Source organism: Natator depressus, chromosome 2, assembly GCF_965152275.1.
Source record: "Natator depressus isolate rNatDep1 chromosome 2, rNatDep2.hap1, whole genome shotgun sequence".
Classification (NCBI taxonomy): Eukaryota; Metazoa; Chordata; order Testudines; family Cheloniidae; genus Natator; species Natator depressus.
In genome coordinates this window covers 224112324-224130561 of record NC_134235.1, presented here as the reverse complement: position 1 = coordinate 224130561, position 18238 = coordinate 224112324, and the positions used below count along the sequence as shown (strand labels likewise).

The 18238-nt window shown below is 42.6% G+C and overlaps 1 protein-coding gene across 1 annotated transcript in view; it reads left to right on the top strand.

Moving 5' to 3' along the window:
• The window catches only part of ST8SIA6 (ST8 alpha-N-acetyl-neuraminide alpha-2,8-sialyltransferase 6), a 46012-nt gene that overhangs the window by 8062 nt on the left and 19712 nt on the right, over positions 1-18238 (top strand). Inside the window, exons 3-4 of the mRNA XM_074946020.1 lie at positions 11641-11736; positions 13851-13937. Coding sequence (XP_074802121.1) covers positions 11641-11736; positions 13851-13937 — 183 coding nt within the window. The remainder of the gene's footprint in view (positions 1-11640; positions 11737-13850; positions 13938-18238) is intronic.

The following is an 18238-nucleotide window of genomic DNA, read 5'->3' as shown; positions in this document are numbered from 1 at the left end:
TGCAAACCCACCACCTTTGTTGATTTTAATTCCCTGTAAGCCAACCACCCTCCCCCTCTTCGATCACAGCTGGCAAAGGAAATAAAATCACTATTATTTTGAAACCATGCGTTCTTTCTTAATTTAAAAAAAAAAAAGCCCGGGGGCAGGGGGGTAGATAACTGATAAGGTAGCCTGGGTAGGGTGGGGGAGGAGGGAAGGACAAGGCCACATTGCTTATTGTAGCCATACTACAAATCAAAACTGTTTGAATGACAGCCTTCTGTTGCTTGGGCAATCCTCTGGAGTGGAGTGGCTGGGTGCCCGGAGCCTCCCACCCCACCTTCTTGGGCATCTGGGTGAGGAGGATATGGAACTTGGGGAGGTTGGCAGGTGGTTGTACAGTGGATGCAGCGGCGGTCTGTGCACTTGGCTTTCCTGCAGCTCCACCAGACGCCTGAGCAAGTCCGTTTGCTCCCCCATTAGCCTCAGCATTGCATCCTGCCTCTTCTCATCATGCTCACTTAATGCTCTCCTGGACTCTGCCACTGAATGCCTCCATGCATTCAGCTGTTCCCTATCAGTGCTGGAGGGCTGCATGAGCTCGGAAAACATGTCATTGTGAGTGTGGTTTTTTCACCTTCTAATCTGCTACCCCATCATCACCATCCCTGAGGTTATCGCATAGAAACATTTGTACCTGTGGGGGGATAAAAAGGAGAGTAAAATTTAAGATGATACATTTCTGAGAACAAAAGGGAGACTCTTTCACGGTGAAACAAGCAAGTCACAGCAGACAGCACATGTGCTTTAGGTACAAGGTCACATTTTGCCTTTTATATTTAGCGCCTGCCAGTATGGTGACACATTACACACAGCTGGGCAACAGAATTTGGTTTCCAGGCAGCCATGGTAAGCCAAAGGGTACGCGGGTTTGGCTCCTAACGCCTTCATAACGTGTGGGAATTTTTTTTCAAACTGCAGCACCCTCCTTTCCCATAGCAAGCAATGCCAGTTGAGTTTGCCATTTAAAAGGGGGGGGGGCTGCGGTTTTCGGGTGGATGTGCAGCATACGTCTCCCTGCCACCCCTCCGCATGGCTATTTGGGATGATCCCTTCACCCCTCCCCCCGTCGCGTGGCTATTCTCAGGGATGATCCCTTTTAGCCAAGTGCAAACAGCCCAGCATGAATGGGGTCCTTTAACTGTTCCCTTACAAAAATTCCCCTATTTCAACCAGGTGACCATGAATGATATCACTCTCCTGAGGCTAACACAGAAAGATATAGACTGAATGTGACCAAAACTCAGGACCATTTGCTGCCATGCTTTGTGCTGCAATGATTCCAGACTACTTGCTACTGGCTTGGTGTGGTAAAGTGTCCTACCATGGAGGACGAAATAAGGAGCCCTCCCCAGAAACTTTCTGCAAAGGCTTTCTGAGTACTTCCATGAGAGCTTCATGGAGATGTCCCTGGAGGATTCCCACTCCATCCCCAGACACGGTAACAGACTTATCCAGTAGCTGTACTGGCCGCAAATGCATCCCAAGTCTTCAGGGAAAATCAAACATTCAACACTATTGCTTTTAAACCCTTTACTGTAGTTACAAATGTGCACTACCAGAGGTGCCTTCTCCGCCTTCAGGGTCGGGGATCCCGCCTTGGGAGGATATTGGCTCCAGGGTGATGAAAAGGTCCTGGCTGCTGGGGAGAACGGATTCACCGCTTGCCTGCTGCATATTCTTCTCCTCCTCCTCCTCCTCATCCACAAAATCCTCCTCCATGTTGCGTGAGACTCTCCCTCCCCCCCCCCCTTGCAGGTGTCCACAGACAGTGGTGGGGTAGTGGTTGGGTCCTCTCCTCCCCTATAATGCCATGCAGCTGATCATAGAAGCGGCATGTATGGGGCTCTGACCCAAAGTGACTGTTTGCCTTTTGGTAGGCTTGCCTGAGCTCCTTGACTTTCATGCGGCACTGATGTGTGTCCCTGTTGTAGCCTTTGTCCATCATGCCCTGTGCGATTTTTGGCGCATATATATATATATATTATATAATATAATATTAGCATTTCTTCTTTTTGATCGGAGTTCTGCCTGCACAGATTCTTCTCCCCATACAGCAATCAGATCCAGTGTCTCCTATTAGCTCCATGATGAAGCTCGTTTGCGATTCTGGGGGGACTGTATGGTCACCTGTGCTACTGAGCTCGCCACACTGACCAAACAGGAAATGAAATTCAAAAGTTCCCAGGGCTTTTCCTGTGTACTTGGCTAGTGCATCGGAGTTAAAAGTGCTGTCCAGAGCAGTCACATTGGAGCACTCTGGGATAGCTCCCGGAGGCCAGTAAGGTCGATTTGCATCCACACTACCCCAATTTCAACCCAGCAAGGTCGATTTTAGCGCTACTCCTCTCGCTGGGGAGGAGTACAGAAGTCGATTTTAAGAGCCCTTTAGGCTGATGGAATGGGGTTGCTTGTGTCGATGCATTCATTATGAAATCAACCTAACGCAGCTAAATTTGACCTAACCCTGTAGTGTAGACTAGGGCTCAGAGAAGTGCTGGGTAAATTGCCATGGGAAGAAAATCAAGAGATAAAGGAGTTCGTAGTTGTCAGAGGCAATATTAAAGGCACAAGAGCAAACTATCCTGATGCAAAGGAAAGATAGGTATAATGGTAAGAGGCCAATACGACTCCATCGGGAGCTCCTTTAATAACCTGAAAATAGGAATCTACAAAAAGTGGAAATCTGGATGGATTGCTAAGGATAAGGTCAAAAGAATAGTGCAACCATGCAGGGAGCAAATCAGAAGGGCTGAGGCACCAAATGAGTTACATCTAGCAAGGGGTATAAAAGGTGGTAAGAAGAGGCTCTGTAAGTATGTTAAGAGCAAGAGAAAGATGAAGGAAAATGTAGGTTCACTACTCGGGGTGGCGGGGGGGGGGGGGGAAGGAGAGCTAATAACTGACGATATCAAGACGGCTGAGGTGTTTAATGCCCGTTTGCTTCAGCCTTCACGAGAAAGGTGTGGCCAGGCACTTAACACAAATAATATTAACAATAAGGGGGAAGGAGCACAAACTAGAATAGGAAAAGAAGAGGTTAAAGAATGCGTAGGCAAGTTAGATATATTCAAGTCAGCAGGGCCAAATGAAATTCTCCCTACGGTATTTTAAAAAAAAAACAATCTGAAGCAATCTCGGAACCATTAGTGATTATCAGTCCTGAGACCCAGGGGTTTGGGTCTGTGATCACTTGGTAACCAATTGGTTAGGATATTATTCTCGAGCCTCCCCAAGAAAGGGGCTGTAAGGGCTTGGTGGGGGGGTATTTTGGGGGAATAGGAACTCCAAGTAGTCCTTTCCCTGATTCTTTGTTAAATCACTTCGTGGTGGCAGCGTACTGTCCAAGGGCAAAGAGTTTGTGCCTTGGGGAAGTTTTAATCTAAGCTGGTAGAAATAAGCTTCGGGGGTCTTTCATGCGGGTCCCCACATCTGTACCCTAGAGTTCGGAGTGGGGAGGGAACCCTGACAATCTTCAAGAAGGCCTGGAGGATGAATGAGGTCCCAGAGGATTGGAGAAGGGGAATGAGGAGGACCTAGGGAGTTATAAACCAGTCAGCCTAACTTTGATACCTGTAAAAATATTGGAAAAAATTATTAAACTGTCAATATGTAATCACCTAGAGAATAATAGGGTGATAAATAACCACTATAGTTTTTTGAAGATCAAATCATGCCAAACCAACCTAATTTTCTTCTTTGATAGGGTTACTGGCCTAGTGGATGGGAGGAAACCTTAGACATGATCTAGCTTGATTTTTAGTAAGGTGTTTGACAAAATGGCACATGACATTCTCATAAGCAAATCAGAGAAATGTAGTCTAGATGAAATTATTATTCGATGGGAGCACAACTTATTGAAAGTCTGTACTTTTCCAATGGTTTGCGGTCAGTCTGGGAGGACATATGTAGTGGTGTTCTGCAGGGCTTTCTGATGTATATTGTACCGTTGAATGTTTTCATTAATGATTTGGATAATGGAGTGGGGAGAGTATGCTTATAAAAGCTTGGAGGGCTCGCAAGCACTTTGGATGACACGATTGGACTACAAAATAATCTTGACCAATTGGAGAATTGTTCTGAAATCAACAAGATGAAAGTCCATAAAGACAAGTGGAAACTACAACACTTAGGAAGGAAAAATCAAATACAATGTGGGGAATAACTGGCTAGGTGGTAGTACTGCTGAAAGAGATCTGGGGGGTTTAAGTGAACAAAAAACTGAATATGAATCAACCATCTGGTGCAATTGCAAAAAAGGCTAATATTCTCGGGTGTCTTAGCAGGAATGATGTATGTGAGACCAAGGACATAACTGTCCTGCTATAATTGGCACAGGTGAGGCCTCTGCTGGAATACTGTGTCCATGTCTGGGCTCCACATATCAGGAAAGATGTGGACAAATTGGAGAGTCCACAGAAGAGCAACAGAAATGATAAGTTTAGAAAATCTGACTTATGTGGAAAGGTTAAAAAAACTGCTGCTGTTTAGTTTTGAGAAAAGACTAAGGGATGACTTGATATGTGTCCGTATGTGTTAAGAGCTGTTAAAAAGAGGACTGATCAATTATGCTCCATATTCACACCCTTCATAATAACCGGCTTAATCTTCAGCAAGGGAGATTTAGGTTAGATAATGGAAAATCTTTCTTTTTAACTAAAAGGATAGTTAAATACTGGACTAAGCTTCCAAGGGAGGTTGTGGCATCCCCATTATTGGATATTTTAAAGACCAGGTTAGACCAGAGGTCCCCAAATTGTGGAGGAACGTTAAAGGGGGCACTGCCAGGCCCAGGCCAGCCCCCAAGGGAGGCAGAAAGGGAGTGCCACCCAGTTGCAGCCCTGGCCCCGTCCCCAGCCTCGCCTCTGTACCCAGCTATGGGCCCAGCTACTAGCCCCCACCGCAGCTCAGCTGTGGCTCCTCTCCCATCCTCGCTTCCAGCTCTGTTCCCAGCCCCTGACCTGCCCATAGCCATGGCCCTGCTCCCGGCCCTGGCTCCTGGAGAGGGGTGGAGGGAGGTGGGGACAGGCTCCCACCCAGTTTCATTACTGTTTATCCCAGTTGTTTCCAACCATTTTGTATTGAAGCCTTTCCTTGGAGTGGATTTGCAGATGGGCCAGCCCATACCTTCAGTTCTTGTCACACTATGCTATGGTACATTTGCTACCAGATTTCCTTTTTCCTGTCCATTTTCTCTCGTGTCCTTTCCTTGCTATTATTTATTTATTATCTTAATTTTATTTTTTACTTCTTGATTTTCCTCTTCCTTCCCCCATGCCTTATGTCTCCCACCTTCTCTCCCTCCTCCCCCCCTCCCCCAACTCACTCAAAGGCTACATGTTGACTGAGGTAGGATGCTCACTGTGGGCTAAGGCTGTCTGTGCTCTTGCTTGGGCCAGGGACCTGTACACGCAAACTGCGTCTGTGGCCTGCCATTTTAGGGGCCTAAAAGAGAAGAGGGCGGATAACTTTATCCACAGTTGTAGGAGCAGACTTTTATTGAGCAATCTAGGATCCATTCAGCTTTTCCCAACCCTGCTGTTCCTCCTGTCAGCTCAACACCCTCCTGCGGAAAGTGAGGTACCCCCCTAGGTTGGGAAACACTGGCTTAGCCTAGTTCCACTAGAGTTGATTCAGTTTTAAATCTTTGTTATAGGGGCCTCGAGGTACTAACATAATATAATCTATCAGGATGAGCTTCCCAGGGTGCGAGGCATTGTACAAAAGTGTAGACAGTCCATGCCTTAAAGACCTTGCAGTCTAAGGGCTTGTCTACATTTACTGTGGGATCCATGAGCAGCGATGGATGCATTGGCAGTCGATTTAGTGGGTCTAGTGGAGACCCGCTAAATTGACCGCAGATCGCTCTCCCGTCGACTCCTGTACTCCATTAGATTGAGAAGAGTAGGGGGAGTCAAGGGGAGAGTGTCTCCCATCAACATCACGTAGTGTGGTCCCCGCGGTAAGTAGATCTAAGCTATGTCGATTTGAGTTACGCTCTTAACGTAACTAAAATTGTGTAGCTTAGATTGAATTTCCCCTGTAGTGTAGACAAGGCCTAAGAAGCAGCCGTTGTCTGTCTTCTGTGAGAGAGACATGGATGAGGAAACCACCAAAAAATACAGCGTATGTGATGCTAATCTCCTAATGGGTTTATAATTTAAAATACACGGGGTCAAGTTCATCCCTAGTGTAATGGCAGGAAGAATTTGGTCTGAAAGCTCTAAGAAAACTGTTATATGATTATATAAATGGTTTAGGTTTATGCCGATTGAATTTAGATTTGAGGTTTGCTATAAGGTTTGAACACCCCTAAAAGCTCACAGGGAAGCTCAGATGAAATGGTCAAGTTTCCTCTGGTTTAAGGTCAAAACCTCTGGATATTGCATGGTTTCTGCCCTAAGCCACAGTTTCAGTTGAAACGTTTGTGGAACTTGGCCTTAGTCCTGGATGAAACCAGCTTGATTGTTGCTTAGTTTCCAATTCATCAGAAAAGTTGGTTTTGCACAGTTCTAAGTATTAGCCAGAGATGTCTGTTCACTAGGCCAAGCAATTTTTAGATCATCTCTGTTAGTCACACCATGAAACATTTACTGACTGGATAAATTATTTGTTCAAGTCAGAAATCTGCACATCTCTGGATAGTGCAGTAGAATCTTGAAATGCCACCTGCAGACCTTAGTTATTCCAGTGTAAACCCCCTGCTATTTTGGGAATTAAGATATCTCTAATGGCAAAACAGGAGTAATTTTAGCCATTCCGTGACTAGGAGTCACTGCTATACAAGCAATAATACTAAAATTGGCTTTGGGACCTATAGACTTCCATTGTTTTAAAATTTTGTATAGCACCATGAGCTTTGAATGCATGCTTTATAAACAAAATACATGCAGAAGAGCTATCTTTGGTGGCCTAATGTGAGTGTGGATTATAAGGATAAAAAGTAAAAGCCTCGTGCTGTCATTTAGAGGCAATATCTTTCTGTTGGTCCAAGTGCTATAAACTAAAAGCAGGCCAATGATCTAGTCAAAAGGCTCTTGCTGGGACCAATGAACTTCATGCAGTATATCCACTAGCACCAGGAAATGTAGCAATATGGAAACTGAAGTTGGTTTTGTGTGCGTGGCTTCTCACTCAAATGTGAAAATCACTCCTGTGCAGAGGCTCAGCACAAAGGCCTCAAGGCTTAAGTGGGACCAAATAGGGCCCAGGCCCTCATGCTGGTGCTCTGTATAGAGCTGAAGTTCACTCCTTGAAAGAACATCAGTTCTTGCATAGTGATGTGTTAATGTTATGATGGGATGTGCCTCAGATGGTCAGTCTACCTGAAACAATGCCATATCAGATCTATTTTCTGACTGACTCTTCCTGGCAGAAAGTGATTTCTTCTCGACAGGAAACCTAGCAGGCCAGCTTTCAGAACTTGTTTGAACAGGCTTCAAACAAGCATTTAAGTACTAGCCACAAGCCAATGGTAGTGTATCAACTGAGTTTGTAACTTTGAACCAGCCTTACTTTATGTGGAAACCAACTAATGCAAAGTATGACTGATTATTACCATTGGCTTTTGTGTATCTCTGAAAAACCACTGTCAGCAGGTGATGAGGAGGGTCTCTGTGTAAAAACAGCTGCTGTTGGATCCTCTGTGGCTGTGTGTGTTTCTGTATTTGGAGATCACTTTTGTCCTGTTTTGAACTCCGAGGCTGCTGGGGCTAATGCTTTGTGTGCCTGTGGATACAAATAGTCGGTATATAACAGACATGGGCCTGATTAGGCTGATCAGACTTAAACTCCATGTACATAAATGGAAGAGGTTCTGATTTACACCAGCTTAACTGAAATGACAAGTGGCACCTATGTCTTCAGTTCTCCTTGGCTGACTTTTGAGGATGTCTTCCTAAAAAGTGCTCCCTTACAGAGGTAGAGTAACAACTCAGGGCAAGTCTACGTTGCAGCTGGGGGTGTAATTTCCAGCTCAGGTAGACATACCTGCACTAGCTTTGATCGAGCTAGTGCGCTAAAAATAGCAGTGTGGCCATGGCCACATAGGTAGTGGCATTAGCTAGCCTGCCTGAGTACAACCCTGCCTGACCCCCCTGGGTACCTACCTGAGTGGCTAGCCCAAGCTGCCACCTGTGCTGAGATGGCCACACTGCTAATTTTAGTACACTAGCTTGAGCAGACCTAGCTCATGTATGTCTACTCAAGCCGGAGACTACATCTCCCAGTTGCAATGTATGTTTCCCCTTCATTCTTTCTGGAGAAGCAGCTTTTCCCCCCTCATATGCTGTAAGTGTCCTAACACTTCTGACTGTGTTCTTTCATGTTGATAACATGCAAGCAAGTAGATGAATCGCAAGGTTTTATTGAATATTCCAAGATCTGTCCTTAGCACAGTTCCTTTTCACTCTTCCATCCAGTCCCATATCTCTGGTTATAAGCCATGACCGTTTGCACCAGTAGCAAGCATTTGGCTGATAATATTTTTCTTTTCAAGATGGTTTTTTTTATAATTAATCGTAGACTGTGTTCCCATTTGTGCTTTGAACTCCTGCAATATAAGAGTAATTTTTAGCAACCATAGCAGTAACAGGGACAGAAACAGAAACAAAAGAGAAGAACAGTGTATTCACTTATTTTTTCGTGGTGTCATTCTGGTTGTCTTTTTTTTTTTTTTTTTTTTTTAAAGAAATATCTACATCTATAAATCTGGGCTAACCAAAATCTGCTGAAGCACATGTGTGCAGAGCTCTTATGAGAGCCAGGAAAAAAGGGACCTCATTTAGTTCTTTTGTACCTTCAACCCACTTGTAAACCTGTGTGTGTGTGAGAACTGTATTGACAGAACGTTTATTGTCAATTATATACATGCTGTACTGAGTTCAGTGCCCTGAAAACCTGCTGCCCTTATATTTGTATGCCACTCTTCCAAAAGAAGTATTAACCTAAGAAACCGTATCCAAAATCGGCCACTGAGCTGATAACAAGTAATACCAGCTGTTGTCTGTGGGTTTTGGGGTTTTTTGGGGTTTTTTTGCTTGTGTGGGGTTGGTGTTTTTTTTTTTTTTTTTAGCTATACAGGACATCTAAGAGCTAGATTGTGGCATTTTGCCACAGTCCCCAATAAAGTGTGTGCAGAGCTGCAGCTCCCCAAGGAGAACCCTGGATGTACTCCTGGGGGAACACCCTCTCTCTGTCCAGGGAGAAGTGCAGTCTGTGACTTCCCTCTTAGGGATGCCATATGTTCCCTCTCCCCATCACAGCAGCTTTCTTGGTGAATTGTTCCTGTGGTCTCCAAGCAAACGGTTGCAATTCTGCCCACCCCTTATGTGCCCTGTCCTGGTGGAGGAAAGGCTTCTTACTCCCTCTCTGTCCTACTGCCTGGCCATGGAAGTGCTTGTCATAGCCTAGTACCAAAATGTTGTTACTGGTTGTTTGCTCCTGCTTAGTCTGGTAAGGGCTGGTCTGCGATTCTTACCTGAGTAAGTCCTGCCCGAATACGAACTGCAGGATTGGCCCCTAATTCAGTATTTGTGTGCCAAATTCTACTTCGATATGTGGGTGCAGGCCTCCCAGGGACTTCATTGTGAGCCTGGTGTGCACCCAAGGACAGGATTGGGCCCCTGCACATCCCAGTGATGGTGACACAGGTGCAGGAACAGCATCAGCGCTCCTGGCTCATCAGCCTTGAGGCTGAAATGTACAAAGCCCTTGACATGCTAATCACTGGAATATGAGTATGTATGCACTGCAGTGGTCTGGTTGCTGTGACTCTGAGAGCTGGATTGGGTTGCTCAGGAGAGCGCCCGCACATAAGCAGTCATGAACAAATGACACCACATCTGTGCACAAGCTACACACCTTTAACCATGATTTGTGCAAGTATGCTCCGAGTGTCAGAGCTACACAGTCTCCAGAAATGAAGCCACTCTTGCACAGTGTGAGTTTTGGTGTAGGGGGTGAACAAATTGTGCATTCAAAGGGCCAGATTTACAACTAAGGATCTGGCCCACGCTACCTGATTGTTAAAAAGGGTGTTCATATAATTTAATTCATACAGTATCAATAAGCACGGAGGATACTTTCTCCTTCCAGTTGCCTATTGAGACAGGGTCTTGGCCTTTCCTGTGACAGAAGGGAACTCTTTAAGAAGAGTCATTTTTGTTTAGGCTGGTTTTCTCTGCTGGAATAAGAATATCTTCACCTAGGTCTAGCAAATGTGTTTAGTATCGTTAAAGGGGATAATTTAGGGCCCAGCATGCCAGAAAGTGAATTTACAGAGTCAGTTTTGAAATGTTTGGCTACAAAAGCCTGTTAACTTAATGTTGGTCAGTTCAGTGTATGAACTGAATCAGTAAAGAGGAAGAGTAGGTGCAGAGAATGAGAAATTATGGTCAGTGGAGCAAAAAACCTCATGTCAGAGGGAAGAAAAATGTTGCAAGAGATGATAAAGAGGAGGATACTGTTTGATATAAAACATGGATACTAGAGTGAAGCTAAGAGAAACAGAAGATACTTTTCTCAAAAGGTACGTCTATACTGCATTTGAAAACCCACGACCGCGAGTCTCAGAGCCCAGGTCTACAGCTATGGCACTAAAAGCAGCTTGTGTAGACCTTCAGGCATGGGCCGGAACTTGGGCTCTGAAGCCAGGGGTGATTTTCAGAGCCTGAGTCCGAACGTCTGCGCAGCTGTTTTTAGTGCCATAGTCTGAATCTGAAGGGCCAGGCTCTGAGACCATAGGTGCTGGAACGATTTTTTTAGTGGGGGTGCTGAAAGTCATTGAATAGAACTGAAAACGCTGTATATGATGGAAACCACTTCAAGCCAAGGATGGTGCTGAATCCCCAGCACCCCTAGTTCCAGCATCTATGTTCGAGACTCACTGCTGTGGGTGTTAAAACACAGTGTAGCCGTACCCAAAGAGGCTTAATAACCAACAGATCTGTCGTCTATCAGGAACATGGGAGCAAGAGGCATACTTAGAGGTTCAGGGGCGGAGGGGAGGGAGAACAGTTATTTAAGGTGACTAAATGTTGTTCATGTGACTACATTTTCTTTATACATCGTCTTACCCTATAAAATAAAGAGGAAAACAATCTTGGGTCACTAGATTAAAACTAGTGACCTAGAGGTGAAAGTTTTCACATCCAGTTACGTAGCCTCCCCGAGTTACCCAGTTTTCTTTGAATTATAGGCTGTTCCTGAGTATTGCATTTTAGCAACAGCTTTGGAAAACCACCCTCTGTTTAATATTAATTGTAAAAATATTTTAATGTATCTTCAAAATGTAATGTTCAAGCTGCTTCCGAGTCCCATTTATTTTTTTTAATTACATTTCTGATTTACATTGGAATTGGCACAAGGCAACTGATATGAACTGAGATTGTTAAATCAAATTTGTTGCTGGTGAGAACAACCACCTCCCCTTCTGCAGAGGAACCTCACAATAGAAGTTATTCAGACTTCATTGGTAATGTTTTTCCAGAATCTGTGGCAGTTATTAATCTCATTATCACAGCAAATTAACTGTGGGGTTGCTAAGAGTGTTTTCTGTCTTTTGAAGATTTTCATCTTTTTTTTTTTCCCCCCCAACAGAACAACTCACAAAAATGCAATTTACCAACTTCAACTGGCTTCAAAATGTAAGGAGATGCAGGAGTACATTTGGTCTTCATCTATCAAGAAGAAAAGGTAGGTGTTTGGTTTGCTCTCTGCTATGTTTGGTTTAAATAGAAGACGAAGCGTCTGCTCATCTTTTGCACATAATTCTCATTGACATTAATGCAAAACCATAAAACCGCAAACTGAAAATGTGCAACTAGTGTTTGGCTGTTTTAGCATCCACTGGATTTATTCTTGGTCTAAATTAAAGAAAACAAAAATTAGTAAGACAAGATGATTTCTCATTCACAGCTAAAAACGAGAGGGAGACTTCTTCAATCTAGGGCTTTTTTTTTTTTTTTAAATCTGCTTGACAGAATCTGAGAAGCAGATTTTCCTTTGCGGTTTTCTTTCCTGATTAGTTCACATTCTTACAAACCAATACACAATCACAACAAGTGGATTCTCTTCGGAAAAGGTCTAGAAATGAGCTACTATAAAAACTGAATTACCTATAGTGACTGTAGTATTGCCCATAGGAGACTAGTTGTTCCATTGTATAGACAGACACCAGCATCTCCTCCTCATTACAGCTTTCATCATTGGCTGCCACTGGTGAAACTGCACCAGGGCAGGGAAAAATCTTATATATTTTCCTAGTGTAGACGCTGTGGACTCTGGAGTATAGACTCTGACATCAACCTGGCTCAGGTTCCTCCTGGCCCCTCTGCCCCTCTTTGTGCAGAAAATGAAGTAGCCCATTAATTTTGCATATGCCATCTCTCCACCCCTCTCCCACTCCCCATACTATTACATACTATGAAAGCATATGCTTAAATATCTGCGAGATCATGGTCGTGGCCTTTTATTTGTTCACGGAGGACAAATGATATGAAAATATGCTAATAAGTTGGGGCTCTGGTAAACATGTCATGTTTCATTGCACTTAAATGTTTATTTCAAGACCATGTATGCTACACTGTGTATGTTTAAAGACCTGATCCAAAGCCTAATGAAGTCAAACCTCAGTGGGACTTTGGATTGGGCCCTAAATGATTGCATTTTCTTTTTCCATTTGCAAATGGGTAGTAATTAGAAGTCTGGCAAACCTGACCAGAAAGTTAACGTTACACAGTAAACAACTTCTGTTCCTTTCTCAAGCAAGCAAAAGGAAAGATGCAATTTTCAGGAACGTTTGCATATAAAAACTGTGGCACTCTAATTATCCTTTGTGATTCCAAAAATAATCCTTTTCACTAAAAACACTGGGTACAGGTTTTCTGAAGATATAAGTCCTGTGAAATTAGTAGTCACGTTACAAACACACAAACAAACCAAAAAACCACAAACCATAAATCAGATTTGTTTCTAGGGAATAAATATACACAACTCCGTTAGGTTCCAGGTACATAAAAAAAGCACAAATGGAATCTGTCCTAGCAGAGATCCATAGCAGAAGAAAATTTCTCCTTTCTTTTGATAAAATGTTCTGCAGTATTTCATCTGTGAACTAACTTAAATCTCTTTTTTTTTTTTTTTTTTTTTTAAAAGGTTCCTTACCATATGCAAAAACCTCTGGTTCCATATGCTCTGGTAGTATTGATTCTGTGGTTTATACAATACAGATTTGATATTTTTACTTAAGATTTTTACAAACAAACTTTCATGTTTAAATATTGATAGTCTTGGATAATAAAATTAATCTTGGAAGAATCTATGAAGTAAATAAACGAATAAAAGGAGAATTGCAAGGCTACTTCTTGGTTTGCAACAGCTACGTCTGAAAACATCATTGAAATTTAAAGCATTTGAATACAAGAAAAAGAGGCTTTCAGGCATAATACAGGCAGAGATTTATATATTAATTTGGACTGCTGAATTGAGATCACTTTGATTGGTCCAATGAACCTAAAATATGCAAGTTCTAAACCTGTAGGTGTATTGAAAAATTCTGAAAATAGAAGTTCAATAATGTATCAAAGAGGTAAAAGAAGATGGTTTAATAGGCCACAATAATTAAATGAGGATAATAGTATTACAAAGTGGTAAAATGGGTCATGGAAACTCAAAGGGATTTATTTGTTTATATGCACTATAAAAAAATTATTAATACCTATATCATTTGAATGTTTGAGAAATTGAGTTTATAGCTGTAACTAAATACATATTATATATATCCTAGCCTCTGACCCTTTTTTTTAAAGGTATTCTGAAGATTATTATCTTCAGATAGTGACAAAAATACAGAACTGCACATGGAAAAGAAGACCAGAAGAATATACAAAATTTAGGTAATTTAATTTTATTAATTTAAAAAAGCAATCTGTTGAGGGTTTGCTTTATAAATGTGTGGTGCAGATCTTCCCCAGGAAATTGATACCAAATAAACCAGTGCCTCTTGTACGTAGTACATTGTTGTAAGATTCTGTTATCTCTCTGGAGCTTGGACTGTCTTTGTGCTCAGTGCAATACATTACACAGAAATATTCTAAGAGCTAAACACATCTAGTTTCTCCAATTTTCTCTACATTTTGGGAGTGAACAATTGGATAATTTACTAGAATTAGCCAAATAAATAAATCCCAGCTCCAGAAAGAGAAAATTGACAATTTTAAATGAAAAGCGGTCGCATAGTGGTATCTATTTAGATATCTCTAATGTGCCTGACACTCTGGTATCTGAGAGGCTTTGTAAATGTGCAATACATTTCTTAATTCAAGGTTCTAGACTATTATTTATAGTTTCTATTGTAGAAATGCTTGGAGGACCCCCATCAGGACTGATGCTAGATTAGGGTTCCCATTGTAGCCAGAGTCCAAGTAAACCCATGCCTAAATCCATCCCTGTTCAAGACTGCATGTAAGTAAGCATGTGCTCAAGTGTTCTCCTGAATCAGGGCCAGTGAGTAACAATTCCTGCCCAAAGATCTTACAGTTAGAAATGCACAACTTCAGGTTTAGTGAAGCACAACTTCATTCTGCTAATACTGATTTTTCAAGAAGGAAAACTCTCTTGAATCACATTATTCTACAATGATGTGGCAAGATGATTAAAAATTTGACCTCCCTTACAGCTGTTTAGAATTAGGTAGCTCTGGGATTTTAATATCCAGTTTGACTAAAGTCAATTGCATCTGCTATTGCATCTGCTACTAAAGTCAACTGCTAAGGAAAAATTGTTGGGTGTGTGGGGTGGAAACGTCCTTTTGTGGAGAATTTGAAATGGTATGCTCCCATGGCTGGTCGTGAAGCATTGGTTAACTAACCAACACTGTTCCTGTAGCTGAGCCAATACAATGTATGGTGCTAAGGCCCTGACCAAAGACCACTGAAGTCCAATGAGAGTCTTTGCATTGATTCTAGTTGGGTTTGAATCAGGCCCCTCAGGCACAAAGATGTTAGAGCATAATAAGGAGCTATGTAAGTTCACGTCTCTAGGCAAAATCAGCCATGCTAATTTCAGACCCTTTCAGTCATAACTCAGGGTGGGCAGAAATAATATGCCTGCAGAACAAGCTGGAGGGGAGGCTGTGGTTATCTGCTGTTTCCCCAGCCACAGTCAGGGCTGCTGTGCTCTGATGCTTTTCTCTTACGGCCTACTACCTAGAGAGCCGCTTCAGAGCAGCCCAGTTGCCACTCTACGAGCTATTTCTGCCCTGCCAGTGAGGCAGATGTATCCCCAGAGCAACCTCTCCCTGTTCCAGGCTTGTCTCCACCAGAACCTCCCGTTCCACACCTGTTCTAGCCCTTAAATGGAATAAGTTCCAGAAGAATCTAGCATGGTACCTTCTATCCAGTCATTTTGTTACAGCATAAGAGGAGTCTATGAGCATCCTCACTGTTGCTCTAGCAGTCTTTTTTTTTTTTTTCCTCCTGACCAGAAGTATGTACAATGAGCAGCAAAGGCTCACAAGTTTTGTCATGCTTGCAAAGATCAGGGCAGAAGTATGCAGAGGTGCAAACTCTGGGATGCACTAGCCTTCTAGGAAACTTAAGGTAATTATATGGCCTTCTACCCTAGTGCTAGGTTAGGGTAGGCTTACTGAAATTTGGGCCCATTGACTTTTACTGTAACAGTTGTATTAATTCCTAAAAGCTTAGGAAATAAGTTCCCTTCCCCCTATCTAATTTATATATAATATACACAAACAAAATAAAATGTGATCACTGACCTATAAGTTAACTTGTTTTGGTGGCTGGATGATTATCATGCGTGGGGTGTATGTGTTCAAGTAACTCTCTCTCTTTATCTCAATCTCTTCTCCTTTCTGTTCTTTTCAAGAAGCCGGATATTAAAATTTGATAGATATCCTGCTCTTCCAGCACTTCAGAATCTTGCAGAAGTTCTGATCCCTTAGCACATCAGAGGAAATATGCTTTCCTTTAAGATTCAGTACATTGCTTCCTAACTAAATGTGTGCACCTTAAAAACCCACCACACACTTTTTGGTATATTTATCAATCACTGAGCAAGAGACCTGGAACTAGAATAGCAGCTTAGAAATGATGATGTACTGGCAGAGTTGTGTGGGGAACAGAGCTCTAAGAGATTATTGAAATGTTTTTTGAGCCAGGAAGGGGAGGAATAGCACCACATTGTGTAATGTTGGATAGGAAAGGAGTTGCACTCTGGTATTTAGACTTTTCACAGAATTTGGGGACAGTGGAAATTTTTTATGCTGAAGCATATGAAAAGTCAAAGTTCTGCTTTTGCTTATAAATTCACATTTGTCTATTTCTACCTCTAAATTAATATTTCTGTTTGTCCGCGTGTTCCTGCTTTATAGGCTACTGGCCCAATGCACTGAGCACAGGGCTGGGAGCAAGGAACTACTGAGTTCTGCTTCTATCAGAATAGTACATGACACTTGTGTCGTATGTTACAAATACTGCTCCGTTCTGCCTCCCTATGAGCTAGGTAAATACAGTCACACCCATTTCACAGATGATGAAACTCAGTTTAGAGAGGTATGTGACATGAATCAGGTCATGCAGCTACTTACTGTCAGGAGGAGGATTAAAATTGCCATTCACGTGCCTAATCCACTGGCGTCCTTTAATGGCCAGACCACAGTATCCACAGGCGAACTACTGAACTTCTCTGTGTCTGTGTTTGCCCATCTGTAAAATGGAAATAGTGCTTACCAACCTCACAGGCATGTTTAGTATTGTTGTACAGGATCACTTCTCTTCCCTGCAGCTTTGAAGAATAGAATAGATAAAATAAAATAAAATTTTTTTATAAGAGATGTAAATCTTTATGCTTCCAGGCATAAACTACTCTTGAGTTAATGAGATTTGAAAAAAAGCTTCCCCCATGCATAGCTTATTCCATAACTGAGCTCTGAGCTTTGTTGCACCTTCCTCTGAAGCATCTAGTACTGGCGGCTATCAGAGACTGGTACTAGAGTAGATAAATCACTGCTCGGTTCCAGTACGACAATTCCTCCGTTGCTAGAAAACAGCCCCACCTAATGTTGAGTAAGCATCTCTCCTAGTATCATAGCTCTACTGCCTTCCACAGATGACTCCAGCCTAGCGGACCCAAAGACAAACAAGAGGGCAGGGGAGTGAATTAGTACAAGGAACAGGTATGGATCGAAGGAAGAAATATTTACTTAAGTGTTTGGCCAAAAGGTAACAGCTGACAATTCTATGCTGCAGATCTGAACACAGGGTATAAGCTTGCTATCCACTACCTGCCTCAGCTTGTGCAAAACTGACAGGCACAATGAGTCTTCTTGCTACTACTCTTGTCTTTCCCCCCTGTCCAAATGTTTTCCTCCAGCATTGTCCCAGTGAGTGCTCATACTGTATAGAGCTCAGTGGTGACTTTTACCTACAGCTTTGTGTGGGACTGTCCTCGTTCTCAACCAGTGGTCAGTGTTCCGACAGCTGTGTGGTGAATTGTCCTTCCCTCACATCTCTCAAAGTCAATGACTGCCGCTAAACAAATCCCAACACACACACACCCCTACCTACCTACCTTTGTATGATGAATTTTTGCCCAGGCCTCATAGGTAAATAAAAGTGTTGTGTTCTTTCTCTCCATTTCAGGGTGTCTGTCTACACTGTGCTAACAACACTTCCACCAACTTCAAACTGTCTACTGGAGTGCACGGCACACCTGGCACTTGTCTTCTGGTTATTGCCTTTGTGCATCCAATGGGGGGCATATTGTGTCACATGCTTGGGTATATCATCCATCCCCACTGCTGTTCCTACTTCTTATTCTGTCTTCCAGCTCGCTATGGCAGAGAGATACCAACAGCTGTAGTATCTTGTGATACAGTTTTACCACAACTGAATGGAATGCAGATGACAGGTGACTGAGGAAATAAGGAAAAGTGTGTCTAAACTTCTACTGTTTCCAATACTTAGTACTACATATGAATTTTGATCAGAAATATTTTCCCATGAGACCATTCGTCTCAAAATTCATTCTTATTCCCCTTGTTCTTTATCACCAATCAAAACATAAGCATGGCAACTCCACTAGCCTAACTCTTAACCTCTCTGCTTTAAAGCCCACCTGAATTCTTCCTGCTTTTAACAGATTTACATCAATCTACGCTTGTTCTAACCAAATCAAG